This window comes from Setaria viridis, chromosome 5, assembly GCF_005286985.2.
Source record: "Setaria viridis chromosome 5, Setaria_viridis_v4.0, whole genome shotgun sequence".
NCBI lineage: Eukaryota > Viridiplantae > Streptophyta > Magnoliopsida > Poales > Poaceae > Setaria > Setaria viridis.
The window spans coordinates 42,038,150-42,066,145 of NC_048267.2; the positions used below are offsets into that span (position 1 = coordinate 42,038,150).

Consider the following 27,996-nt stretch of genomic DNA (forward strand, 5'->3'; position numbering starts at 1 on the left):
GGTGTTTGGTGGGATTCTTGCTTATTTTCACCCATAAACTGCTTATAATCGGAAACAAACTGGGCATTGGTCACTTGCCCATCAGTCGTTGCAATAGTTGCAGTGGTTCCGCATGGACTAAGGGTCTTTAAAATCTACCCTAGACTGTGAAAGCTACCTTTATAGATTATGAATTGTTGTTCTGTTTGGATTCACCCATATTGAGTGTGGTTATCTCACAGACTAGTAAAGCTAGGATGAGGCAATTTGTACGATTCCACAAATTAGTGGATTGTAAAACCTAGACCACAATCTAGGATATTCAGATGACAAGCTGGATTCCGCAGTTTAGTAAGTCCACAATCTATGTGGATCCAAACATAAAGTAGAAGAATCCACTTGTCCTTCAATAATTACTATAGTTATACATATTGATTGGATCAAGAACAAAGGCAAGCTAAAGTTGGGGTGGCTATATTTGTCAAAGATGACTAAAAGTTGCAAGTAGAGGTTTAAAGTTAACATAGAGCTGTAGATAGATATGTAAAAGCTATATGTGTAAAAGTAGGAAGAATGCTAGTTGGATATACATTAAGAATTAGAGATTACATTAAGCTTGGGGAACCTCTCGTGGGTTGGCAACTTCTCATAATTATCATAGTGTCCTACTTTGTTTACAAGGAGTAGTGTCATTATGTGCCCACTCCATACTACCATACATTCTCAGATAAAACCATTGAAATTGTTTAGAATTGGATCTCATCCTGATTTTAACTAGATGATCATATCATTTTTTCAGTTTGATTCGTGAAAAGTAGACGTGTTCCTAAATCACTTTTCTTTTGAGAAGGATCAAGATGAATATAGTGATGGGAAACATCCTGCAAATAAAAAAATATGTATTAAAATGGTCAGGGTATTTCAGACATTAGCATTTCATTCACTCAAACGCCAGTAGCTAGCCCTTTAAAAATAAGGTTGCCAAAGAAACCACATGTTTTTTTGGAAGGCTCCTAGAGTCAAAAGTTAGAAGCATCTTTTTGAAAAAGCTTTACCCTAAGCAAACAAGCTCTACGAGTGTGATCTACCTGCCCGTCAATTTGCATAGCGGAGCGATTGGTATATCTACTAAGCCACAAAATTATGACATTAGGATACAAAGAAAGAATATTAGTAGAATATAAAGTAAAGCGTGAAAGGTTTTTTCAATGCAGATGAGCGCTAGATATTGTTCAAAAAGATGAACGCTAGATGAATCTATCAAGTGATACCCTCCAGCTTGGCAGCATCATACGATTGTCAACTTGTCATAATGCCATGCACTAAGGCACGGCTTATGAAAAGTACCGAACTAATTTAGGATTGGATTTTATCCCGAACTTCATCCACCTAACAAGATGCTCAATTTGAATAGCAGAAAGTACTAGCAGTCGGGCAGTAGTCTTTGTAGCTCAGTTTTCCGCTGAGAACAACCCAAAAATGCTTTTCTTTTTTTTGTCAAAATCAAGCAAAGACAGAGTTCTCTGATCTTTTGAACCAGCTGTCCCGTACGGCCACATCGTTATCTCCTGCACACTGCACTGCACACCACGCGTGCACCGCCGATGCCGTGGCCCGTGGGGGCCAGGAGCATGGGTCGCCTGCTCTGACCAGCCCAGACCAAGGTCACATGCGCGGCGACGCCGAGTCGCTCCACGGTTCCCTGCGCCGTGTCGGTGTTGGTCAGGCTGACAGGCTCATCCATGTCCATCCCCACACAATCCGCTGCGCGCGCCCAATCCAAACGCAACAATCCTGCGGCCGGCCCCGGCCGTGCCCCGGCATTTCCTCCTGCATCCGCAGCATCGGCCGTTCCGCCACCAGGATCGTGGGATCCTGCCGCGCGCCCCGCGCCGCGAAACCGTCGGCAGCACGCAGCAGGCCCACCGGCGGCCGGCCAGCTCGTCGTACACGGGCGTGCGGTTGGCCTTGGCCGTCCGCGTGACGGCATCCGCCTCGTCATCGTGTAACGGAGGTCACGGAGCAGAGACATTTTCACCTTTCTCATTTTTGGCGGAAGCGGAACGCCGCCGGCGGGCCGGGGTTGGCCGTTCACGCACGGTGGGCACGGCACACCGCGACACCTGCCGCACCCAATCCCACGGCGCGGCAAGCCCCAAAATCCTCGTCCCATGCAATAATTCTGCTCTGCCTCGCGCATCGCTGTCCCCCACCGAAACACTCCCCCCGCCGCGGCGTTCCCCTGTCCGTCCTCGGCCACCACACTTCGCTCTCACTCCACGCCGCGTACCGCTATTAATACCACCGTCCACCTCCGCCAACACCGTGCTCCGTACACGCTCAGCTCCGACCATGGCCGCCGCCGCCGCGGCCTCCTCCTCCGCACTTCCGTGCCTGCTACTGTTGATGCTGCTGCTGCTGCTGCCGTCGCTCGACGCCGCCTCCAATGTGACGTACGACCACCGCTCCCTCATCATCGCCGGTCGCCGCCGCCTCCTCATCTCCACCGCCATCCACTACCCCCGCAGCGTCCCCGAGGTACGTGGGCCCCCTCGCGACACCAAGCCTCTACGCGTGCGCACTCATCGACATCGTAGCCGCATCAGCACTCAGCAGTAGTAACTTTGCGGCACCCGTGCCCGCAGATGTGGCCCAAGCTGGTGGCCGAGGCCAAGGACGGCGGCGCCGACTGCATTGAGACCTACGTGTTCTGGAACGGCCATGAGATCGCCCCAGGCCAGGTTCGCGCGGGCCCTTCAGAATCGAGCGTTGTTCTGCTGTTATTTTACTTTCTGAACAATGTGGGGTTTCCATGTGGTGAATTTCGTTGGGTTGCAGTACTACTTCGAGGACCGGTTCGACCTGGTGCGATTCGTTAAGGTCGTCAAGGACGCCGGCCTCCTCTTGATCCTGCGCATCGGGCCGTTCGTCGCCGCCGAGTGGAACTTTGGGTCATCTTCCTTTGTTCACAATTACGATTGCTCTGTTACGCTGTTTCCGTTTTCCTGATGTTCAATATGTGTATCATATTTCAGAGGCGTGCCGGTGTGGCTGCATTACGTGCCAGGAACGGTCTTCCGTACGAGCAATGAGCCATTCAAGGTGCGGTGGACATGTGAATATCATAGAGTTTCTGTGGTACTTGTTCTAGTTTGCCAGTTTGGTGCTAACTGTAGTGACTTTTCCGGATGCAGAGCCATATGCAGAGCTTCACGACATACATCGTGAATATGATGAAGAAAGAGCAGCTCTTCGCTTCACAGGGAGGGAATATTATCCTAGCTCAGGTCATAATAGTTGATCTAGTATTTTTCATTCAGTTTGATGTTTTCTCAAGAAACAAGCTTACCGGCAGTCATATTCATACGTCACAGATAGAAAATGAATATGGAGATTATTATGAACAATCATATGGACCTGGTGGCAAGGCATACGCGATGTGGGCAGCTAGTATGGCCGTTGCTCAGAACACTGGTGTCCCTTGGATAATGTGCCAGGAGTCTGATGCTCCCGATCCCGTGGTTAGTTTATTTCATCCAATGCCCGACTGTTCTATTAGCAGTTAAAACATGATTTGCTTGTTTTAAAAAAGAACATGATTTGCTTCGCCAATCATACAGTCGCTAAAGTTGCAAATTTTTTATTAAAAAACTCTTGGATTGACACAAGTCACAAGTCACACATGCTCTTGAGTTTCCTTTTATAAGGCGCACACTCATTTCGATTGTCAAAACTCATAATCTTAAACTAACAATTAGCCTTACAAGATATACATTTTGTTATGCAAAAGTGATGTAATTTGATTCATATTTGAAGTACAATCTTATGGTTATGATTTTGTTGTTACAAATATTATAGTGTAAGAGAAATTATACATCAAAGTCTAAGTTTGAAGACCATGCTGGGTCGAACCGGGCCTTCTACATTGAAACGGAGGGAGAGTAATAGGAAGATGCTGGGTAGATCAACTATTTCCAATGCACTACCAGATTGTTCATGCATTCAAATTGATATTTGCAGATAAACACGTGCAATGGATTCTACTGCGATACATTCCAGCCAAATTCACCAACCAAGCCAAAAATGTGGACTGAGAATTGGCCAGGATGGTAATATTTTGCATACTTCTATAGAAACGATGTTGTTGATAACATAGTATGGAACAAATCGTGCACACCATTTTCATCGTTTCTCCTTCATTCTCAAAATTGAAGTAAATTGATCTGCTACTATTTATCAATTTCTATGTTTGTGTAGGTTCCAGACGTTTGGTGAAAGTAATCCCCACAGACCACCTGAAGACGTTGCGTTTGCCGTTGCACGTTTTTTTGAGAAAGGTGGCAGTGTTCAGAATTACTATATGGTAATTCTGCTGCATTACTCATATTCTAACATGATAAAGATTTGAGTATCGGTTCTTTTTCATATTATAAGTTGCTAAAAGCACTGTATTCTGCTAGACAGAGTCAAGCATCAGAAATAGTGAAATCACAATTATTCAGTACGTCTACCTGGTAAAAAGTGAAGTTTCATAGTACCGAAAGTTGACCCAAGTTTCTGCTATCCTTTTGAAGTACCATGGTGGAACAAACTTTGGTCGCACTACTGGGGGCCCATTCATTACAACTAGCTATGACTATGATGCACCAATTGATGAATATGGTTAGGCTCTGTTGCTCTTATCCCATCAATGATCTTTAGCCTCAGACCATCTTACCGTTGTTAATTGATCTGAAACTCAGGTCTTAGGAGATTTCCAAAGTGGGCGCATCTGAGGGAGCTTCACAAATCTATAAAATTGTGCGAGCATGCCTTGCTTTATGGAAACACAACTTTTCTTTCCCTGGGACCTAAACAAGAGGTAAGCTTTATTGTCTTGGGGTTACAACGTGTGAGCTAACAATGTAATCCAGTTAAGTGCAATGTGTTTTTGGTCAGTTACATACTTGCATGTCAATATAAGTTCAACCTTTCTAAATTCTTATTTTTCCCTGGGACCTAAACAGGAGATAAACTTTGTTTTCTTGGGGTTATAACTTGTGGGCTAATAATGTAATCTAGTTAAATGCAACGTGTTTAGATCAGTTACATGTCATTTTAAGTTCAACCTTTCTAAATTCTTAATAGCTAATGTTGTACATGGCACTAATGTTTACTCCACTAAGGCTGCTTTATTAGATCACTGTGAACTCTCAGCATACTTTGATTCAGCCTGTGTGTTAGTGTTACTGCATATCACCATTCCTTTTCTTTCCCTAGTTCCCACATTTTCGTAATCCTGCTGACTTTTGAGATTAATATTGAATCTTTAATTCAGGCTGATATTTACACCGATCGGTCCGGGGGCTGTGTTGCATTCCTGGCAAACATTGATCCAGAAAAGGACAAAATTGTCACTTTCAATAACAGGAAATATGATCTTCCTGCTTGGTCAGTTAGTATCCTTCCCGACTGCAAGAATGTGGTGTTCAACACTGCAAAGGTATTCAATTTTCCTAGTGCTTTTCGCTTTTCAGAATAGGAACAGATTCAGCATTCTTAGATAAAATGGATAATGCTCTTCTCAGTAAATAAATAGTGAATATCTGAATAATTAAAAAGAGGCAGAAAGTTTGTAGGCTTGTAACCAGTAGCAGACTGTCCGATTCTTATAGTTTATATACTCCAGCGTTAATGAGCTTATGGAGAAACACTGTAGTTGGGCATTTTTATAACAAGAAATGAGGCCTGAAGCTTTTGGTTCTTGATTGGTGATCTTTAGGTGCAATCTCAAACTTCGATGGTGACTATGGTTCCAGAAAGTTTGCAAGCTTCAAAATCTGATCGATGGAGCATTTTCAGAGAGAGAACTGGGATTTGGGGTAAAAATGACTTCGTCCAAAATGGATTTGTGGACCATATTAATACAACAAAGGACTCCACTGACTACCTATGGTATACAACAAGGTTGGTTTACTTTAGCCTCTTTCGTGTAAGCTTATTGTGTATTTAATGAATTACACAGGTATTGACCAGACTGGAGATGTCCATTCATCCTATAAGTTGATTTTGCTCCAAACCATCCTTTGCGCATTCCAGTTCTACCTGTGACTAAGTTTGTTTTTTATGTCATAAGCAGTTTTAGTGTGGATGGAAGTTACCCATCAAAAGGGAGCCATGCTGTTCTTAACATTGACTCCAAAGGCCATGGGGTCCATGCTTTCCTGAATAATGAGTTTATAGGTTTGTTCTTTATTCTTACTTTCTAGTGAAAATTATTCACTTAACTTAAATTTTGAGTGGGTTTTTTGCTGGGAGGTTTCCATAGTTCCTATTCAGCCCATATGAATCTTCGAAGTAGCCATATATTCCTGTGTGGTCAAAATATATCATTGAGAAGTAGATTTCATGTTTCTACCAGCATCACTGATCACTGCTGAACGATACATCTTCTGCATTGCCTCTGACTCTTAGACGCTAGCTTGTTAGTTTCACAGTTTTCTCTTAGTTATTAGCTCCTCTAAGGTTACTAGTTGTGGATACCTCCTCCAGGTAGTGCATATGGCAATGGTTCAAAATCAAGTTTCACTGTGGAATTGCCTATCAACCTGAGGACTGGGAAGAATGAACTTGCCCTTCTGAGTATGACCGTTGGTTTACAAGTAAGCACTTGTTACTCAACATGATTGTTGATTTATCTGTGTGAAAAATCTTTACACATTGCTATTCTTTGTGCATGCAAATGTAGTGAGGGACACTCCTGAGAGGAAAAAGGAGAAACATACACCTTATTTGAGTAAAAGTTTTCCATACTGATTAGGACTTTATGCACTCTCTAAGAATGCAGGACCCTCTTATGAGTGGATAGGAGCAGGCTTTACAAATGTGAACATCTCTGGTTTGAAAAATGGAGCCATAGACTTGTCTTCAAATAATTGGGCGTACAAGGTGCTGTATTTCTTCAAAATTTTCCGGACAAATTTATATTCAAGAATTCAATTCGAAATTACATGGTGAATTTGATATAATTTAACATATTTTTTTTACAAAGTATTAGAGTTTTTTTGTGCTGATATGTTCTGAGATTGAGATGAAAATGCATGTTTTTTACTTTCTTCATATATTTATAGATTGGATTGGAAGGGGAATATTATAGTTTGTTCAAGCCTGATCAGAGAAGTAACAAACGGTGGATACCACAATCTGAGCCACCGAAAAACCAACCTTTGACATGGTACAAGGTAAGCTTCTACTATTTTCATTCTCCAGAAGGGCTCCACAACCTCCTATCTTACTAATGAAACAAGCTTCTAGGTAAATGTTGATGTTCCACAAGGAGATGACCCAGTTGGGATAGACATGCAGTCTATGGGGAAAGGCCTGGCTTGGTTGAATGGAAATGCCATTGGGAGGTATTGGCCCAGGACTAGTTCCAGTGATGATAGGTGCACTCCCAGTTGTAACTACAGGGGAGCATTTAATCCAGACAAGTGCAGAACAGGTTGTGGACAGCCAACTCAGAGATGGTAATGCAATGGAATTTGGCAAAGTTCACAGCATTAATTTTATTTTATTCTTATATTGTCTTGTATTTCACAGTCTGCTTTGCTTGGTCTAGGTACCATGTCCCACGGTCATGGTTTCATCCATCAGAGAACACCCTTGTTGTTTTTGAGGAGAAGGGTGGGGATCCCACGAAGATCACATTCTCAAGAAGAGTTGTGTCAAGCGTATGCTCCTTTGTGTCAGAGCACTATCCTTCCATAGACTTAGAGTCCTGGGATAAAAGTATCACAAATGATGCCACAGCCGCAGCCAAAGTGCAGTTGTCTTGCCCCAAGGGCAAAAATATATCTTCAGTAAAGTTTGCGAGCTTGGGAAACCCCAGCGGAACTTGCAGATCGTACCAAAAGGGAAGCTGCCACCACCCGAACTCCTTATCTGTTGTTGAGAAGGTAAAATTTGCAATGCTATTCTCGATTCATGACACAAATGCGCACATGAATCTGATCTCCGGATCAGAGCGATGGACCATCAGTTTTGACTTTTTGAGATGTGTTGATGCATGTGGACTTGGATTAATGCACATGAACCTAGTCTTGGAATTCGATCAGTGTCAGTCCTGGGTTCTGACTTTGCAGTGTTAGTGCAATTGGGAATAAATTAAGGTTTACAGTTCCACATAATCGGGATGAACTTTTCCTTTTAGGGCCATCAGGTTTTTTTGGGTAGAACATCTAGAGTTAACTTTTAATTCCAAAGTAACCATGTGGTTCATATGAGCTGATCAACAATGACACTAAAGAGATCCACGTACGATTGTTTTTCTAAGATAAGATTTTTTTTGCCAGATCAAGCTTTGTACTTTTACTGAACAGTTTTTTTTCCCGTTATCCTTGGCAGGCCTGTCTGAACACCAATAGCTGTGCAGTCTCCCTGTCAGATGGGGGCTTTGGGGAAGATTTATGCCCTGGAGTCACCAAAACACTTGCCGTCGAAGCGGACTGTTCTTAGTGAGCTATCTCTGTTATGCATTCCAGGTTCCACTACAAGTGCGCTCATCAAAAATTATAAATTGTAGGTGCTTGTTGCGTAACATGCTATGTTAACCTGGATTTGAAAATCTTCCTAGATTTAGATTATGGCTTCACGAGCTCTCGCTTTGCTGAAAGCTGAGTCCTGAAAGGTGACAGTTAGGATAGCGATTGATACTGATCATCTTTGCTAGCGAATGCATCGTATTTCAGGATCTCTATGAACTGTTTGATTGAGAACCATGAACGAACTTCCATGGAGATCCGATGCACATGACACTGTTCTGAATTGGCATCCCTTCTGTTACAGGTATCAGATCGCACTGAATAGAGCCCCCTCCATTGCCCCCTCTTAATGTTGCGTCGCGTCATGAACTTTCTGGATTAGCCAATGACAATGATGCAAGGCTACGCATAAATTCTAGGTCAGAAAGATGGCTTGTCGTTTCCTCACTATTGGGGGACACAAATGAGCTTCCCCACAGTGATACCAGCAGGTTCACAGTGCGGGACTGTGGATGGAGGGAGACGAAACCTCCAGCTTAGTGCCCCATTTGCCGTAGCATCTGGGTCACGTACTACTTGGGATCTGTTCGTGCTGTACGGACATCGGAGTGTGCAGTAGGAATAAATCTTCAATCGCCCATTAAACTGAGTCGTACTCCTTTATAAAAAAAAAACTGAGTCGTAGTCCAGATGACATGAATACTCCCAATTTTGTGGACTCCAGTGCAAATTGTGCAATTCAATCTTGTTTGTACATCGCTGCTTGTATCTTCCTTATCAGCGTTGCTCCGATTTTATCTGAACCAGTGTTGTCTTGGGCTGTCACCGTTGACGCCTTGACGGGCTACATCACAAGCCGGCGACATCTCAGCTAACGGAATCATTTCTCCCAGTTTCTGGCCTGTAGCATGAGTTTAACGAATAATCCTGACCGCATTTTTAGTGGAAAATGGCACTACTGACAAATCGTGCGTTTGTTCCTGCATAGCTTACCTCTTCTGCAGACTTTGCGTGCATGTTGTCTGATATAGCCCTAGGGCATCAACAAATGCAAACTTACAGACCTTTTCTCAGTAAATACTCATCAGAGTTTTAAATTCTGACTCTTTTTTGGTAAAGTCAACTGGGAACAGATTTTGTCGCCAAAGCATACGGATAATTTTTTTGTCTACCTGAAAAGCTAAAAGTGCATTTCCGAAGATTGGTCTTGTAGCTGGTACAGATAAGATAACCAGGGTGGGTTCAGCTGCTATCCATGTCTTAACTCCACGCTGGAAGCAGTATTTTAATCCAAGATAGCGAGTACATTGGAGCATCCAGCGTAGATGGGCGTGGCAGGCCCAGCATCTCTTTGCTCTGAGCTTTAATAGCAGCCAATACAAACCAAACTGCTCGTGCATAACATAGTTTATAAACACTAGCCAATGTTGGATGATTTATGGGGTGTCTGGATCCTGGAGCTAAAGTTTAGTCCGTGTCACATCGGATATTCGGATGCTAATTAGGAGGATTAAACATGAGCTAATTATAAAACTAATTGCGGAACCCCTAGGCTAAATCACGAGACGAATCTATTAAGCCTAATTAATCCATCATTAGCAAATGTTTATTGTAGCACCATATTGTCAAATCATGGACTAATTAGGCTTAATGGATTCGTCTCGCGATTTAGCCTAGGGGTTGTGAAATTAGTTTTGTAATTAACCTATATTTAATACTCCTAATTAGTGTCCAAACATTCGATATGACAGGGGCTAAGACCCAAACACCCCCTTGCATACATAAGCAGGGTCCAGAACATGATAGCTCTCTGCTATCCACTAACACAAGGCCTCTCGTCAGAAGACTGATCACTGATGAAGGAGAAGATGAGGCTGGTGACGTTGCAATAAAGAAAAAGTGGCACTTTTTTCTGCAGTGACATCTTTGCAGATCATAATGAACAAATATTTATTCTTCATTTTAAAATTGTTCTTAACGTCAATCAGCTGTTCCTGTCCCTATTCAGTCCAACATAAGAGAGTTTACATCCAAGAGGATTTTTTTATCGAAAAATAGGGCTTCTACATAAATTGGTGGATCTAGGCAGAACGATTGATAGATATCTTTCCCGATCTGCCGACACTCGAGTGATGGAATTCCCTGCTACTACGATGTCGTATATTGCGGTTGCATCAGGTCGTGTTTCACTGGTTGCAACAATGACCCGGAGAACCAAAACAAGATCTTGAAAGAAAGAAATGATTGCGCTGGTTTACCTAATTACCTTGGACCTGATGGGGCAGCTGTGATTTGGACACCAGTAAAGCGCATGCCAAACTGTCATCACAATGTTCTAATCCTAGTATTGGTTTGTGGTAATGACGGGGAATCTAATCATGCTATCCTGTTATCTGCCACGCAAATATCATTGTCAACTGACTATTTTCTAAGTAGCCTTCAGCTTCCATTAGGAAAGAAGAGGACAAGATCAAAGACATCGACCAGGGCGGCTATCTTAATTCTCAATCAAAGAAAGGCAAAAGATTGAAGAGAAATGAAATACCATACTCCAATTTAGCATATAGTAGGCTCCAAGTGCTTTCATTTTTTTAAAAAAAATGAGTGGTAGGCTCCAAGAACTTGAAAGCAATAAACATGCAATGATTCGCAAAATGACCATTTTATGATCATGTTGCCAACTTCAGATCTCTTTTGCAGAGATGGTTAATTGGAGGGCCCTCTCCCTAGCAACATCTATAGCAATTTGTTGCCTATATAAATCCATCTGCTGCATATGTTGACAATTTTGCTTACTTTTTCCCCACTCATTTCCTGCCATTACAAATCGGACGAGTGTACGAAAAGGGTTCATGTATACCAGAGCGAAAAGGGAACCGATCCACGTAGGCTTAACTCCATCTGAGGCTCAGGACGTACTTCACACTGTTTCAGTGTCAACTCCAACTGGAATAACATCCCTTGGGTTACGTTGCAATAAGTAAATTTTCCTGAAATAAAAAAAATCATGGAAATATCGTTTTCATTTCCTGTCAGAACTAAGGCACTGGGACTAAAAACAACTAAAAAAAGAAATTCGAGAGAATGGCTATATTTGTACGCAAATCATTGGATTCTCTTCGGTTCAGTCAGTTAATCATTGGAATCCTATCGTTCTTGCTTCAGCTTTACTGCATGTTTCTTTTCTCTAACCAACGAAAAACGGTGATCCGATATCACAACGACCAACAGAGATTCTGCATGGTTGCTGACTTACCAGCTCTGTCGCTTCCGACCTCCCTTTCCACCGGAAAATTTCACCTCGCTGCTCTTCTTGTGTAACTAATCTCGGTTGAAGCGTCAAAATCAAGTAGCACACGTAGTACGACACACATATACATGGACCTGACCTGGACGCAGAACAAGGTCAAACCGGTCCACCACCCTTTCATGTTTCACTCAACCACTTGCCCTGTTGGAATTTTCTTTTTCCCCTTGCCGCTGCTGCTATTGGTTAATCTTTCTGGTAGGAGTGTTAGTACTAATCCGTCGTGGTTTGGTGCGAACATTTGCCGCTCGAGGACAGGGTCCGGTGACGTGCGAGCTGATCGTGTCCACGGATTGGGATCAAGAAGGAGAGAACATTGAATTCTGGGGCATTAATATGGTTCCAATTTGGCAGAGTTGTCGGCCAAAAGTGACCCCCTAACTGCAAGCAGTAGTCCTCCTTGGCCCTTCCTGCTCCCTCCCATCGCTAGAGCCTTGTGCCGTGTCTCTTTCAGCGGTGAAGAAAAGAAACGATTCGAGCTCGGCTATTTGTGCTGAGCGAGTGTGTCTAGAAGACTAGTAGAAGTCAGTGTATGGGCAGGTCCAGTCGCTTGGGTTTCGATAACCGCACACGAGCCTAGTGAACCTAGCCATGGAAAATGCAAAGCCAGCAACGAATCCGCCGGAACCGAGGCAAAGCCCACACCGTGCCGAGAATTGGCCGACCGACAGACCCCGGGCGCAGCTGCTGTGCTCTCACCCGTGCGCGCGTCCATTCACTCCCTGCCCGCGTAGCGCGTACCCCGCGCGCCGCGCGCCCCGGCCGGGAAATCGACCTCCACCACCCAACACGCGACGCGCTCGCACCCAGGACCGCGCCCCGGCCGCGCGGGGGCATCGTTCCCTCGCCTTACCCAAACCGCACCGCGCGCGCTGCGCCGGCTGTTTCACGGGACAGAGACGCAAAAGGAAGCGAGATCGCGCGTGCGGCACGTAAAAGTTTGCCCGCGGGCGAGCACCCATCAGCGGCCGCGGGTAACGTGCGGCATGTGACGAACGTCTCTGGGTTCCGGACGGGCGATCTGGCCGCGCCCTACGCTGATCCGCGGGCTGTCGGTACCCCAAAGTCCCCGGAGCCGGGCTCCCATTCTATACGCACGGCCGCACCGCCGATCGAGAAGAGGCCACCAAACCGAGCTCGATCGGCTCTGGAAACGTGAAATTACTGGTGCCAGCGTCCGCTCATTTTCTTATAGCACGTGTTCGTGTGTGCAGCCTAGACGTACGCGCGCGCTAGGAGCTAGCCAATTGCCCGATTCAACTCATCGAGAGCTGTGTTTTTACCCGGCCTGGCTAGCTAGTTGCAGGTCGTGGCTGTAGTCCGAAGGAGTCGTGAGTGAGAACCTACCAACCTACAGCGTCAGATCGCATCGCACTGTTCCTCCTCCATTTATGCCTTCCGATCCCCCTGCGGCCCCGCGATCCGGATCGGAAGTTGCCACTGCCGGAGCCATTCATCTTCGCCTTGACGAAAAAAGCTGCCTACGTCGTCTTGTGCCGCTGGCCGCTGGCCCTTGGTTGGTACTTGGGTACCCCCTTCTACGTGCCACTCCACTGTTGCCCAGATCGGGAGCGGCAGTACTGTGCCCGAGTACGTGGCATCCGCGACGAGTCGTTTCCATTCATCATCAAATCGGCTTCCTTCGCCTCCAGCCTCCTACCTGGCGACCTCATCGCGCTCGCACATGCACGAGGCCCGTGCTCGGTAGGAAGAATCCAAGGAAGGAAGGAAGGAAGGGGAGCCCGGAGCGCATGGCGACTGTTGACTGGTCCGCCGATCGATCTGCTTCTTTCTGCTCCATGCGGGACCGTACGCCCACTGGTTTCGTAATAAAATGGGTCTCTGGCCTCTCAATGCAAGCAGCCAGCGTGCGGCTCCATCCATCTGCCGCCAATGGCGTGGTGGAATAATACGGCGCCCAATTTTCTATGGGCCAATGCGATCGAGGCATCGAGCTGCAGGAGGGAGCCGGCCGGGGGAAATTGTTTGGTAGCAGCGCGGGCGCGGCTGACAGCACAGTGGAAAACGAGTGGAGTGGAGTCAGTGGATGATTGATCTGGATCGAGTCGAGCGGGAGCGGCCGCCGTGGCTGGCGGACAGCACGAGAGGCCGCTGGTTACGCTGCCGGTACGGACAATTATTGCTTGCTAACCGTGCCGTACTTATTATTCGCCCCATCAATCATTCACCTGCCTGCACCAGGGCTCCTGCTGATTCAGCGGATCGAATCGTGGGAGTCGCCAATGTGATGCACACTGATCGATCTCGATTCCGGCTCGGACGCTGCGCTTGGGCTTCAAGCCTTCAAGTGGTCTGCTCTGTTGGCTGTTGATACTACCACCGGAGTACTTGTTCAGCAATATGGGGATTAGTTGGCGTTAATCAAGCACTGCAGTGCCTGTTCATTGCATGGATACTACATGGGGATGGAATGGAGGTCGTTTGGCTGACTGGCTCGTGCACTCGTCGCCTTCCGAGTTTCCGACCCTTGACAAAGGAATAGTACGCCACCGAATAAAAAAGGAAGGAGTTAGTATCGCAAAGCTGGCTCCGACCAGCACGTACGTCTGTCGGCACGTATGTCATGCACGCGCACAAGGACTCGTCCACGTGGGAAGAGACCGTAATCAGTAATTGAGGCATTCGCGATTCAGTGAGGAAATTTTATCTTTGCAAGGCTTCCATAGTTCCATTGTTGGTGCGCAAGATACTAAAAGTACAGCGATATCAATTCACGAACAGAAGCACAATAAATGGACGGATACAGTATAACACAACTAGTAAGGTGGCCCGCGCTAACCTAGTAATTTGTATGCCCAAATTTAATTATTTTTCTTCAGAATAAATTATTTATTTTAATGTCCCAAACAAAGATATGTTGTGTGTTTTTATTAGACCAGTCTCAATGCACAGTTCTATTGCACTGTTGTCAAGACTGCAAACTTGGTAACTGTGCCTGCTGGTTTTCATGTGAATAAAACTCCTCCCTCTCCTCATAAAGATCTTGCCAAGTTAGCAAAATTGTTAATGTGGCATAGAAATTAATGCTGATAAAATTTTATATGAAACTCCCACTAAAACTGGCCTTAATCATCATATTTTGTAGTGACGGTTAAAACAGGGGATATCTTGCATAGAATTTACTTACTAAAACTGACGTAAAGAATTATACGTATTTAATAAGAATATAATTCTTTATTTTTGAGTGGTGATGCCCAGCTTTGTTCGAGGTTTTTAGTTATGGTGACGATTTATCCTCTGACTTTTAGAAGATATATTTTTTAGGGCAAGAAGAAGATACAGTCAAGTAGTTAAGTGGTTCAATGTATAATACCAGAAATAATAATTAAAATTTGTTAAGTTTGAAGCCGAACCTTAAAGAGGAGATGCATCCTCTTTAGTTCTTATCATGGCCAAACCTCATTTCTTTCTTTGTGTTTCAATGTCCAATAACCCAGTGACCCCGCTGCTCTTCTCTTCTATATTCTAATAGACTAATATTGCAATTTTTCTCCACGTGCTGCTATCCGGCTGCGCTTCTTCAAGGCCAACCCAATGCTTTTCTACATGGTCACCACCTTCTCGTAATCTGGTCCTCTCCCATATGAAACTCTTTCTTCGTCTTCTAGATCAAAATCATGTCACTGTTTTGCCATGGCCATTCCATGCTTACGTTTTATCTCCTTTTCGTTTGAATGTAATTGTTCCCTATATGGTGGTGGTTTTAAGTTGTGCTTCTCCATGGCCACCCTAGCGTATTTCTTCATATTTTTTTTGTCACACCCTCTAAAATGCGCACTTTCTTTAGTTCAGAAGTTGCATTATAGTTCCATGGTGGCCACACCATGCCGTTGTTGTTCTCTTCTATCTTTTGACCATAAATGTGACCCTTTTTTTTTGCAGTAGCCACCACTCTGCTCATGCTAGCAAATTAAACCCTATGTGACTATACACATGTCCCTGTAGCCGTGTAGCCTTGAATCTCTAGAGAGCCCTATCTTGTTTTGTTCTCCTTTGAAGAGTTAGGCTGCTGAACTAGTCATACAGGCTACCTCCTTGCAACATGGAGATTTGGGACTGATGCTACATGGTTCCCAATAGTTGTGCGTGCTCCTTGATTAAGGCCGCCTCCTTGCAACACGTAGATATGTGTTTCTTTTCTTTGTCCTTCCATGCTGTTTTCCATTAGTTTTTCTCCTTCTAGTGAAATTGTTTTATAATAGGAATACTCAAATTTAGAACATCACCATTATTTAGCTATATTAATGTATTTATTAATCGTTCATGACATAGACTTAGATCAATCTAGACAGTTAGATCATCATAAAATTCAACGGTCTATATTCTTCTCTCTTTTTTCCCCGATTACCGTGATAATTTCTAGCTCCTCTTGGCAATTGGGCTCATACCTGTTTTCTCACAATATTTGGGTGCATGTGCCAGCCATTTCCTTTAGGTTGCTCTAATTTTGCCACTGTGTTTTTTCGGAGCTATTTTTTTCACTGCCTTGTTGAGACCTTGGTCACAATTTTTCTTGATATTTGTTGACACTTTGCACTCGCTATCTCCCTATTTCGGAAGCCATCCTCGTAGGCCGCGTATAATGCAATGATGCTATCATTTTTGGGTCGAAGCGGTGTGGTTTTGCCCAAACTGCCACTCTTGCCACCGGCGAACTACTGCTGGCCGCATTCTGTTGGCTTGGCTTTCATGCTCAACCCCATGGATCACTTGTGCGTCCAGTTCATAAAAAAATCACCTTTTGCTTCCTTCGACCGTATGTTCACATATGCATATTACTCAGCTAGCTAGCTAGCTCCTCTTGCGTCTTAGGGTAGGGTAAATTAAAATATCCTTCTAGCTCAATTTCCCTTCTATTTGAGGTAGACTTTTATTTGGTTATGTTTTATTTCGAAGCCAGATGAGAACCAATTGTTAATTTTACATAATTCTACTATATATTTACCCCGACTTTGGATCTTCAATTTTACTTAATTTCACATTTTCTTGATTCATTTACTATTTTTATACTTTTCTAAAAATTCATTAATTCTGGCATTAATTGGAAAAGAATAGAAAACATGGCATCAGGACACACCATGATATCTCTATCATCGGTCCTCTCCTTCCCTTTGGGAAATCAATTTTTTTACTTTGTTTCTATCTTTTTTGAAAGATTTTACTTTGTTTCTATCTCCTTTGGCCATTCTTTTCATCTCACCAGCAGCTATGAAGCATCTATGACTTTCAGCAGGTGCTTCACCTGCTGCTTCCTATTTTTCGCATTTGCTCTACTGATCAGACTACCGCCAGGATGGAAATTTAGGACCCAGTGGATCTCCTCAAATCATCTCTCTCATTGCACCCCGCTAATTCTAGGAATACCAATCCGTTCATCTTTTGTTTCTTAGATAATAATGGTTGTTGCTTTTGTAATAACTTAGTCTAATGCAACCCTAATAAACAATATCAATTGATTTCCTTTGCTTCTTTTTAATCAAACTTCTGACTGGATTGCTTAAGTATAGCTTAAGTACTCTATGTGTTAATGTAACTGATCCACCATTATAACATAAGCCCATGGAAAATCAAATGGCATAGTTTTCTCTATCTTTCTAATTAACATGAGAATTTTTAGCCCTTGAGAATGAACATGATAGCTTATTTTAATGCTTAGGTATTATCTTTTATGGGGGCTTCCTCTTCCAAAGTTCTTCTCTGTTGTAGGGGGTTCCTCCAAGTTGATAACGCTAACAACACCGCTTCATAGATTTGAGGATCCTCAATACTTGTTGATGGCTAATCTTAGTACCATAGCATCTCCATAGCTCAGCTGATAAGTTTCTTTATGGTGGAACTTATCCATTTGGGTTTGAGTCATCAACTCTGCGTGGGTGCTCGTATTTTCCTATTTTTTAGGATGTAACCGGTACTACCGTTTCAGTGGTAGGCGACATGCCTGTTGATAGCGAGGTGCTAGTGATGACTTCGTCAATCTTGAGGATCTGTCGGCTTAGCCTCTCAGAGGTCCTTATAAGGATAGGGTTGCATGTGTGTATTCATTTCGAGTCCCCAACCCCGTGTGGGTGCTCACATTTTCCTGAATTTTTTAAGATTTAACTGGTTCTTTTAGTGGTAGGCGACATGCATGTCGATAGCAAGGTGCTAGTGGTGACTTTATCAATCTTGAGTATCTTTCAAATCAGTCTCTCAGAGGTGCTCATATGGATAGGGATGCATGTGTGTATTGATAGGATTGCGTGTGCATGCGTATACGTGAGTTGCTACGGTCGTAGTTTTTTGGATACTAATATTATAATTATTTTAGTATAGTTTTATGTTGTCTTCATTGATTTTGGCTTTATTGTAAATACCACCATCGGTTAAAATCAGGGGCGGAACCAGGATGAACACCTCGGGGGGGCTAAATAGTAGAGATTAAGGGTTAGAGCTAGAAATTAATGGTGATTTGAGGCTTTGTCTACAATATTTTACAGGTAAAATCGGGCTCTCGGGGGTGGCTGCAGCCCCCTAGCCCCCCGGATCCGCCCCTGGTTAAAATGTCAGTTTTATTTTCTTTTATAAATCTTATCCCAAAGCTATACTTTTTATAGCGTATTAGCATGCCACATACTTTTTCTGTGAACCCATATTTAATTTGAATGGATCTTTTTTCGTTACCATCACCTTGCAGCCCGCCCACAGGCAACACCTAATTCACAGACAGGCACACAGGCAACATTTATTTTTTCCCCGGAAATCAAATTGCTCCTAATAGTAATACATATCGAAAACCAATAGTATTTGCATAGAGGGTGATTTTTTATTTTCTTTTGTTGTTTTCCTCTTTGTCCGGAAAGCAAATTGTTTCCTAATACTAATACACATCATTTTTTATTGTTTACGTCCCTCTGAAAAACTAAATGATTGATTGACTAAAATAGCACGTGTACCCTCCATGGATTTACATCTGTGGTGAAAAGTCTCTAGCGTTATGATATGGGTCTATTTTCTTTTTCTTAAGTTCCCAATTTATCTATTTGTTAATCTTTTTGGATATGGACTATGGGTGGTTTAATATAGACCTTTGGATCTTCATGAAATCTATCGGTGCATATTTTTCTCTTTTTTCGATTAACGTGGTAATTTCTAAACCCTCTCGTCAAACGTGATGGCTTCTTTTAACACTCTTGTATTAAGATAATAGATAGCTATAGGAAATTGAAATTATATCTCATATTCAGGAACATACTACCGTACATACATCTATATGTCCACCAGAAGGTTTGGACAGTTCTAAACGTGGGGCTGGACATCGAGACGCATCTGACATGGAGACCATGACGCAGGACGGTGTAGTCTACATGAAAAGATGGGAATTAGTCGAGGATTAGGAAAGTACTTGTTGTAATAGAGTAGAACTCCTCTAATCGTATCCGACTAGTATTCTTGTAACCAACCGACCTTTAACCCTGCCCAGACTATATAAGGTGAGGCAGGGACCCCCTCCACGATAATTCAATCCAACTAACGCACATGACGTAGGGTATTACACAATCTAGCGGCCCGAACCTATCTAAATCGTGTGTCTGCATTTACCTTCAAGTTCTTGATCTCGACAAGCCCCACCAACTAAAACATTACCTCGGACACCCCCTGGGTAGATTGCTAGGTCTAAACACCGACACATACAGAAAGAGACAGATATACATGCAAAGCATTGGAACTATATCTATACCTATCCATGAACACAGCCACAATAAAAAGCAACAAAGGTTTAAGTTCAAAAAAAAAGCAACAAAGGTTAATGTTATTTTATGAATTTGGTCCAAATAGAGAAGTTTGCCTCGTAACAAAATTAAACCACAGTATTACTTTTTGGAATGGAGTTTTTTTATTTTTAAAACAAAGATACTGAAGAGGGAGCACAAGCAGAATAAATATACAGATATAGTGTGACACAATATCTGCAAGATATTCAAACTGTATCTATATCTATCCATGGATATAGCCACAATAAAGCAGCAAATGTATATTTTTATAAATTTAGCCAAGTTAAAGAAATCTAACTTAAGCCAAGAATTAAGTATCTTACATTTTGAAATCGCGAGGGTATTTTTTATTTTTTAAGACAATGATATTAAAGACAAATGATACAGCATAACACAACAGCCACAAGAAATTAAATTATACCTATATCTCCTTAGGAACTTAGGCACAATAAATGGACTGATATATTGTAACGCAATATCTGCAAGATATTGAAACAATATCTGTCTATATCTATCCATGGCCATAGCCGTAGTAAAGCAACAGTTTCTTGTTCAAAAGATAATGCCTGGGGGTGTTTGACTACTTGACATCACTTGGTAGCTTACGATTCACGTGACGTGTGACTTATGGTCACACTAGATTGTTTTTCACGCTTACTTCACCGTAGACAACAAAAAAAATTCAGAACTTGCTATGGTATTAATTTGCAAACTTGCACAGCAACATGATCATCAAAATATCTTCTCCCATGTTCACTAATATCAACATGAATAGTAGAAACCTTTCTCCTCATATTTTCAATATTATTTTCGCTTATAATAACGACTTAGTCATTGAAGTTTAACAAAACCAACGATAGGAATTACCTTCTAGGTTCATACAAGGGAAGATGTCTTGTGACTTGTGAGGTAGGTGTAACAGGGGTGAACTTAGAATGAATTTTGAGTGAGGGCACACTCTACTTGATCATAAAAAATAAGTGTATATGGTGAAGATTTGCAGACTTCCACTACGTGTAGGATTTAAGTGAGAGCATGTGCCCTCTTAGCTTCAACGGACCGTGTAACCAACGATAAAGGCATTGGATGATGAATGGGGATGCAAGGTGAGGCATCGTCGGGTGCATTTTGGTGAAGGATGAGCGGCGAGAAGTAGTGACAATGCTGAGCGAGTGAATTTTGTTAAACTCGGCAGTACGAACTATGACCTTTTACAAATATTGAACTCACATTAAGGTGGAGCGGATGTTGTCTTATGGTAACGAGCTTGGGTCGAGAATGCTATTGCTAGCCCGCAAATTCCAAACTTGCATTGTTTAACTAGCGGGACTTTGGCGGAAGTCGGTGAATTCTGTTAAACTCGGCAGTACGAACTATGCCCTTTTACAAATATTGAACTCACATTAAGGTGGAGCGGATATTGTCGTATGGTAACGGGCTTGGGTCGAGAATGCTATTGCAGGTGGAGCGGATGTTGTCGTATGGTAACGGGCTTGGGTCGAGAATGCTATTGCTAGCCTACAAATTCCAAACTTGCATTGTTTAACTAGCGGGACTTTAGCGGAAGTTGGGCCTCACGAATAGAGTGGCATGCATAGCGCGAGGATAGCTTCGTAGACCATCGATGACACTAGAAGGACAATGGGCTTTTGAGCTACCGACGCTTCTTGGGCCCCGCAGCCTGCTCCACACGAAGAGACACATTTTCGTAAAGAATGTCTAGTCTAGATTTGTTTTTAATACAATCGACAACTCTCCTGCCAGATTCGTTTCAAAAGTTAACATTACGATGTTTTGAGCTACAAATTCCGCACGACGGCACGATTACATTGTTCGGCCTCTTCCCTCCCCTTCCAATCTTTGTCCATGTCCATTGCCAACAATTCACCCTCATGACCTCCATGGCACCACTTGTACGACTATCAATACCCTCCATCTCACAATGACTGCCATTCACAATTGCAGAAAACCCCCTCTCTCCCATGTCTTCTCTCTCTATAAAACCGGTTCGAATAGACGACCCTACATAAAAGCCACTCCTCTCCCTCGCTCACTCTATTTCTGCTCGCCACTTAACCACCCACCACACCAGTCCTCGTTTCTCTCCCCTCCCAGCTCGGCTCTCTCTGCGCTTTCCCCTGCGCCTGGCCCGTCCCCCGCCCGCAGGAGCAACATCATCTTCCTTCCCGTCACCTCCGATGGGGAACCCGCCCGAGCTGTACCACAAGATCCTCAACATCCCCAAGGACACCTCGCCGCAGGAAATCCGCGCCGCGTACAAGAACCTCGTCAAGAAATGGCACCCCGACAAGCACCCGCCGTCGTCCAAGCCCGAGGCCGAGGCGCGCTTCAAGGCCATCAGCGAGGCCTACGAGGTGAGCGCCGATGGCGTTTCCTGCCGTGCCGCGCGCTCCTTGCTGCGAATTGCGCTTTTCTGCATTGCGCGCGTGCCGTGCCGTGTCGTGATGTTTTCTTCTCGCGCAGGCGCTCCTGGACCAGCAGGAGAACAGGGCGGTGTTCGGGCTGTGCAACGACGGCCGGGCGGGCGAGAGGGCGGGCGGGGCGTTCGGCGGCGGCGGCCTCGGCGCCGGCGTCGCGCCGCGCATGGATAGGACGCGCAGCGACGACTTCTGCACGAGGAGCGCGCCTGGCACGCCGGCGAGGGAGTTCAAGAAGGTGTACAGCTCCGGCAACTCCGGCGGGCGGCGCGCCTTCGCGGAGTTCTCCAGCTCCATCATGCGCAAGGCGCCGCCGCTGGAGCGCAAGCTCGAATGCACCCTCGAGGAGCTCTGCCGCGGCTGCAAGAAAGAGGTCAAGTTCACCCGCGACATCGTCACCAAGAACGGGTACTTGCTTTCCTCTGTTTTCATCTCCCTTTTGACGCGGCTACACCTAATCCATGAACCGGATTGATTGAAAACTGACTAGAAATCCGGCGAGCAATCACCTGTCAGTAGATTCTTTTTTCTTCTTCTTCAAAAGAACAAAGAGGAAAATTTAATCAAAGCAGAGCTATGAATTCAGAATTAGCAATGAATCGATGCTTAGAAACTTGAGGTTAGGCAAGAATTCAGAGCTCGGCCTGATGGCGACAGACATTCCACTTTGTATTGTGCCCCCCAATCCCAAGTCGCTGCAATGCACTGTTGGGTAACGCTCGATAAACAGTACGCCAGCACAATCACTTTCTGCTTTTCCTGAATATGGCGCGAGCACTTGTTTTTTTACAGTGTGGGGGGTGACTGCTTTTACATCATGCATTTGCCAGTGGAATATCTAGCTAGCTTTGGAACGGAGTAGGCATGAAACCTTTACACGGGTGGCCTTTGGGTCACTGTGACCTGACCCCTTTCCCCTTGCCTTGCGGGTATCTATGCTATTCTTGCAAGATTATCCTACCTAACACAAGCCCACGATAACAATGTTTCCGAACGCGGTTAGTACAGCTAGGGATCCTATCTTGAGAAGATAATCCCTCCACGGTGCTCTCTTTGCCACATATGTGTGTGCATGTTTGTTGGAGCCTTTTAATACCCAATTTTGGATCTATTATCGAGCAAAGAAGTGGTCCTTTTTGAGCGATAGTCAGTATTCATAATTCTTTTACATGTGAGGGTGGATGGTGGCCTAGGAGGGTTTTCTCTTTCAGTGACAATGACTCCTGAGCCTCTTTCCTCGTTCCTCCTTGTACTGACTCTTGGACTCCAGTATTCGAATTGCTAGAGCTTATAGACGACTAATGGGGCTCGTGCTTTGGGCAGGTCAATTGTTAAGAAGGAGGTGAGCCAGACGGTGATGGTGAAACCGGGGTGGAAGAAAGGGAAGCAGGTCGTGTTCGAAGGCATGGGTGACGAGCGGCCCGGGTGCCTGCCCGCCGACGCCATCTTCACCGTCTCCGAGAAGAAGCACCTGACGTTCAAGCGCGTGGGCAACGACCTGGTGCTCAAGGCGGAGGTGCCGCTGGTGAGCGCGCTCACCGGCTGGTCCTTCTCGTTCCGGCTGCTCAGCGGCAAGAAGGTGAGCCTCGCGTTCCAGGACGAGGTCATCTGCCCCGGGTACGAGAAGGTGATCGGCGGCGAAGGCATGCCGATCCCGGAGCAGAAGGGCGCGCGGGGCGACCTCAGGGTGAAGTTCGAGATCGTCTTCCCCAAGGAGCTCACCGACGAGCAGCGCACCGGGCTCGCCGAGATCCTGAAAGGGTCCTGCTGATCGGGATCGGAATATCGGACCGGTCGACCGAGCTTGTGGTGGTGCCGGCGCAAGTCCGACGACCGTATCAAGTTTTCTTGGCCGTATGTTAATACTCATCATATCATAGCGCGTGAGTACATAAAAGAGAGGAAGGGAGGGGGAGAGGGAGACGACGTTGTACATACAGGTTTTCTATATGATATGAAACGTGAGCCAAGCCTTCCGTTCCGTGGATACCCCACATGCTCGTGGCATGAGCTGGATGTCTTTGTTCTGAATTCCTGATGAGATTGAGATCTCGCTCCCTTCTATTTTTAGTTTTTTTTTTGTCCTGACCAGCAGTCTGTCTGGTTACTTCGACTTCATTAATTCATTCCATTAACCACCTCACAGTGCATTGGAGTACTGCCATACCAAATGCCACCTTCACCTGCTAATCCTCCCAGCCTAGCTGCCCCTGGTGGCCTTTTGGGACTTGCTGAACTGCCGGTTGCAGCATCACCTGCCTGTGACACCTTTGGCTAATCCTTTCCTTGCCTGAGGAATTGCAGCTCCGCTTTACGCTTTTGCCCAGGCTTTTGTGCTAATCACAGGTTGCCTCTGATGCTTGGAGGGTGGTTATATTAACCGGGCGAGAGTTTGCACTGATGCGCTGATGGGCCAGTTGTTGGGCCAGCGAGGGCCTGCCGGTGCCGGATGTCGAGAAGAAATCGACGAACTGGACCACGACAACACCAGGAACCGCTCGTAATCGAGTGAAAGTGCGGAGATTGAATGCAATGATCCTAGTTGTTGGATCGCAAAGCGGAGGAGCTGGATGGAAGAATGGGTTGGTGCCTGCCGCGGGGGCGTTCGTTGGGCCCCCGCTGTTCCTTGCTGATGAGAAAGCACAACCAAATCGAGAACCCTTTGCGGCCACTAGGGCGTGGTGGTTCAGTGCCAATTGGCATTTGGTACTGGTAGGCAAGGCGGCAGCTCGGCGCAGTGCAAGTGGTTGCTGCTGCCGCCAGCAGCACCAACGCCGTGGGACAACTCGATTCCGACATAGGAGTACCTGGGGTCGTCGATCAGGCGCATCTCACTGTTGCAATCTCGGCAACAAGATGCCGGCAAAATGAGCCATGACCATGAGTGTTTACTTGTAAGAGTCATTCGTCAAACGGTGTCACAGAAAATTACAGCCGCTGCCTGACTAACGTGTGCCCCGAAGCACGAAGTTGCGGCGAGCTCCTGGCGAAAAAAATTTCAGTAGTGCATGACCGCGGCCGACATGTTGAGCAGCGGCCCCAGCGCGTCGGGCGCGAACTTCCTGGCGAACAGGTAGCAGGTCGTCGTGGGGCGCGAGTTGCGCGTGCAGGGCTCCCGGCTCGTCCTGATGCTCCGGACCAGCTCCGGCGTGGCGTCCCTGGCGCCGTACGCCACCGGGTGGGCGCCCCCGGTCGACCAGTCCACGTGCGTGACGGTGCGGTTCGAGTTGCGGTCGCCGTGGCGCATGGCCACGTACGTCTGCACGTAGTGCTCGTCGGGGTAGCACGACGGCCGGCAGTGCCGCCGGAACAGCGTGTAGTACCTCGTGTCCGTCAGGATGCTGGTGGCGACGCCGCGGGCGAGCTCGAACCACTGGGAGCCCTTCCGCCACTGCCGGAGCGTGATGTCAGGCGCCATGCGCCGGCTGTACCGGTTGCGGCACTGCTTGGTGTCCCGGTAATAGACCTCCACGAAGCTCTGCTCCGACCCGACGAGGTACTCGTACACCGTCGTGAAGTTGTGCACCGGGATGCAGCTCTCGGACAGGAGCACGAACCGCTCGTTCGAGAAGTCGAGCAGCGCGTTCGCCAGCAGCCGCTTCTCGGCGTCCATCAGCGACACGGACCCCCACGAGGTTTCCTGAATGATTAAAACCATCATCAGCGAGACATCAAACGATTGAGCGATCGCGAGTTAAACCAAGGGACTCGTGTGCAGGCGTCGTGCGACACCGACCTGGCTGGGGATCTGCCTGCCGTGGAACGGCGAGTCCTCGGAGACGTTGATCGCCACGCCAGGCGGCGCGTGGACGTAGATGGAGAAGCGCTCCTCATGGCCGCGGAAGAAGCGCTCCCAGAGCGGCGCCAGCGGCAGGACGCCGTGGCCGGCGAGGAACATGAAGGCCACCTTGGGCACCCGCTGGAACGGGTAACTTGCGGCGGCCGGCACCAACGTGGCGCGCCAGAACAGCTCCTCGTCCGTCATGTCGTGCATGAGCCGCGTCGGGGCCACGAACTCCGAGAAGCCGGCGTCCGGGTCGGGCCGGCAGCAGACGCCGTCGCCGGCGCTCGGCTGGTACACGGCGGCGCTCGGGAACCGCGTGATGCTCGGGCGAACGATGCCGCCGGAGGACTGGCGGGCCCCGGCGGCCGCCCAGAGGCCGGCGACGACGCCGAGCGCGAAGATCACAAGGAACGCGACCGCCCTGGCGAGGCCGGTGAGTGGTTCGTTCCTCGTGAGCATCACTTTGAAATCGTCGAGCGCGCCCTTCATGCCCTGCTTGCTGTCGCAGAGGAACGCAACAAGCGCGTACGACGTCGGCACGCACGACGAGCTGGCTGCTAAACGGCAAGCGGTGTTACGCGTCTAGACACACGGGAGCACGCATGCTGCTGGACGGACATTGACGAGGTGGAGATTTAAGCTCTGTGAAAATGGCCGCGCGATGCATGGCTTGTGAGATTGGCCAGCATGCGATACCAGGATGAACGCGCACTCCAGCCTCTAGTTCCTGATTCCGAGGATCCCTTCCTCACGAGCAAGGCATGAACAGCGCAGGAGAAAGGTATAGTCCGATCGATATTTCAGACACATGAAAAGTGAAGTGAATCAGTTTTGGTCAGATCGAGGCAGCGTGGGAATAAAACAGGCCGGGAAGAAGGAAGTCGGAGGAGAGATCAAGGAAAAAGGAGATGAGTGCGGCGAAGAACACATGTCTGGATCACAGCTTGTACTTCAGGACGGGGGGAGTACGCTGGAAAGGGTACTACCACAAGAGGTAAAGGGTGATCGATTTTTACGATAAGCGCGAGGATATGAGATGGACATAGAAAGTTCTTCGAAATGTCAGCCCTGATAGGGTAGTATGTACAAGAAGCTGTCCAACAACTCAGGGGATCAGATGTTAATACCGAGGACAGGCATAGGGATGTGCCACTGCCACCGGTGTGCACAAGGCCGGATCGGATCGTGCAGCTTGCAGTCGCGATATGCAGACGGGACTTGAAATAAACAACGCCAGCCCCCGGAGCGTATTGAGATTTCGCGACAATTTGGGGGCCTTTTTTTGGCGAAACTACCCCCTGTTTACAAGCACAACTAACTGTTCTGAGTTCTAGATGGGCCGCCCAGGTGCACGGGCCGGGAGGCCCATAGTCAAACACAGCCGCGCGCTGAGGGCTCTTTGGGAACCCAAATTCCCACAGGGATCCCTTGTTTTCCCCGCGTAGGCCCCCACGCGGGTTTCGGCCTCGGGCCAAATTTTCGTATCGTTCGGCAGTCCACGACCACGGGTCCGTCATACCCTATCCGCTGTTTTTCCGTGGACCAGTGCTCCCCACCTCTCGGGTCCGAACGCCGCAACCCCGTCCCCATCCGCCACTCGCCACCCGACTGCTCTGCGACTCGCTCGCCGTCCCTGTCCACTCCACCACGCTGCCTCCCCGTCCGCTCCACCACGCCGCCCCCTCCGACCAAGCGCCATCGCTTCTCCGCATCCTCATCCTCGTCCCCATCTAGGCGCTGCCGCCCCTCGTCACCGGCTCGTTACCACTGCTCCATTGACTGCCCCGCCTTTCCTCGTCCCAAGATTCGGTGAGCCCTTCCTCTCTCCTCCTTGTCCTCCCCAGATCGAGCTCCTGCTACTTGGATCTGTTATGCTTGTGCTTGTCCCAATATCTGCTACTTGGATTACATGATCTTTTATACACTGATGACATAGTCTTAATTTACAGATCCAAAATGCTAGTATTCCAGTTTTGGTACGGGACATAGTTTGTTCATTTGATCTACCGATGTCTGATTTTTGTCATATGCTTTGCCAATTCTACTCTTGTTATGAAATCTCTGGTGCTTATTATGCTAATTTGACAGATTGGGTAGTGCTCATGCTTCGATCGATTAGATTTATCTAGTGGGCATCCTGATTCTTGGAAAAGAGCGAATGGTGAAGGTCGGAGCACACCTCAACTCTGTCGGGTGC

The 27,996-nt window shown here is 46.5% G+C and overlaps 3 protein-coding genes across 6 annotated transcripts; 2 read left to right on the forward strand and 1 right to left on the reverse strand.

Moving 5' to 3' along the window:
- The first annotated feature begins 2,181 nt into the window (after positions 1-2,181).
- LOC117858514 (beta-galactosidase 3) lies at positions 2,182-9,254 on the forward strand. 4 transcript variants are annotated; one of them, XR_004640981.2, is made up of 20 exons: positions 2,189-2,517; positions 2,625-2,720; positions 2,818-2,930; positions 3,015-3,081; positions 3,174-3,266; positions 3,354-3,500; positions 4,000-4,088; positions 4,237-4,342; positions 4,554-4,641; positions 4,722-4,840; positions 5,297-5,461; positions 5,741-5,925; positions 6,095-6,201; positions 6,511-6,620; positions 6,799-6,906; positions 7,089-7,199; positions 7,273-7,484; positions 7,577-7,913; positions 8,362-8,535; positions 8,803-9,254. XR_004640981.2 is itself a non-coding variant. In XM_034741582.2 (19 exons), exons 1-19 carry the CDS (start codon positions 2,332-2,334, stop codon positions 8,470-8,472), a joined length of 2,550 nt encoding a protein of 849 aa, XP_034597473.1. In that variant the 5' UTR covers positions 2,189-2,331; the 3' UTR covers positions 8,473-8,764. The 4 variants fall into 4 exon arrangements, 2 of the variants coding, with proteins under 2 accessions (XP_034597473.1, XP_034597474.1); XM_034741582.2 differs by lacking the exon at positions 8,803-9,254 and having other exon boundaries at positions 8,362-8,764; XM_034741583.2 differs by lacking the exon at positions 8,803-9,254 and having other exon boundaries at positions 2,190-2,517; positions 6,098-6,201; positions 8,362-8,764.
- A 12,342-nt stretch (positions 9,255-21,596) lies between these two features.
- LOC117858759 (uncharacterized) lies at positions 21,597-23,996 on the forward strand. Its single transcript, XM_034741885.2, has 3 exons — positions 21,597-21,952; positions 22,062-22,423; positions 23,339-23,996. The coding sequence occupies exons 1-3, from the start codon at positions 21,776-21,778 to the stop codon at positions 23,784-23,786; spliced, it is 987 nt and encodes a 328-aa protein (XP_034597776.1). The 5' UTR covers positions 21,597-21,775; the 3' UTR covers positions 23,787-23,996.
- An 887-nt stretch (positions 23,997-24,883) lies between these two features.
- LOC117858758 (glycosyltransferase BC10) lies at positions 24,884-27,634 on the reverse strand. The gene is made up of 2 exons (XM_034741884.2): positions 25,752-27,634; positions 24,884-25,655 (listed from the first exon to the last, which is right to left on the reverse strand). The coding sequence occupies exons 1-2, from the start codon at positions 26,286-26,288 to the stop codon at positions 25,014-25,016; spliced, it is 1,179 nt and encodes a 392-aa protein (XP_034597775.1). The 5' UTR covers positions 26,289-27,634; the 3' UTR covers positions 24,884-25,013.
- Between the last annotated feature and the right edge of the window lie 362 nt (positions 27,635-27,996).

Coding starts and splice junctions, on each gene's coding strand:
- LOC117858759 (XM_034741885.2), top strand. CDS start 21,776: ATGGGGAACCCGCCCGAGCTGTACCACAAGATCCTCAACATCCCCAAG. Junction 21,953..22,061: donor CCATCAGCGAGGCCTACGAG/GTGAGCGCCGAT, acceptor CTTCTCGCGCAG/GCGCTCCTGGACCAGCAGGA. Junction 22,424..23,338: donor GACATCGTCACCAAGAACGG/GTACTTGCTTTC, acceptor TGCTTTGGGCAG/GTCAATTGTTAAGAAGGAGG.
- LOC117858758 (XM_034741884.2), bottom strand. CDS start 26,288: ATGAAGGGCGCGCTCGACGATTTCAAAGTGATGCTCACGAGGAACGAA. Junction 25,656..25,751: donor GCAGGCAGATCCCCAGCCAG/GTCGGTGTCGCA, acceptor TTAATCATTCAG/GAAACCTCGTGGGGGTCCGT.
- LOC117858514 (XM_034741582.2), top strand. CDS start 2,332: ATGGCCGCCGCCGCCGCGGCCTCCTCCTCCGCACTTCCGTGCCTGCTA. Junction 3,501..3,999: donor CTGATGCTCCCGATCCCGTG/GTTAGTTTATTT, acceptor TGATATTTGCAG/ATAAACACGTGCAATGGATT. Junction 5,926..6,094: donor TACCTATGGTATACAACAAG/GTTGGTTTACTT, acceptor TTATGTCATAAG/CAGTTTTAGTGTGGATGGAA.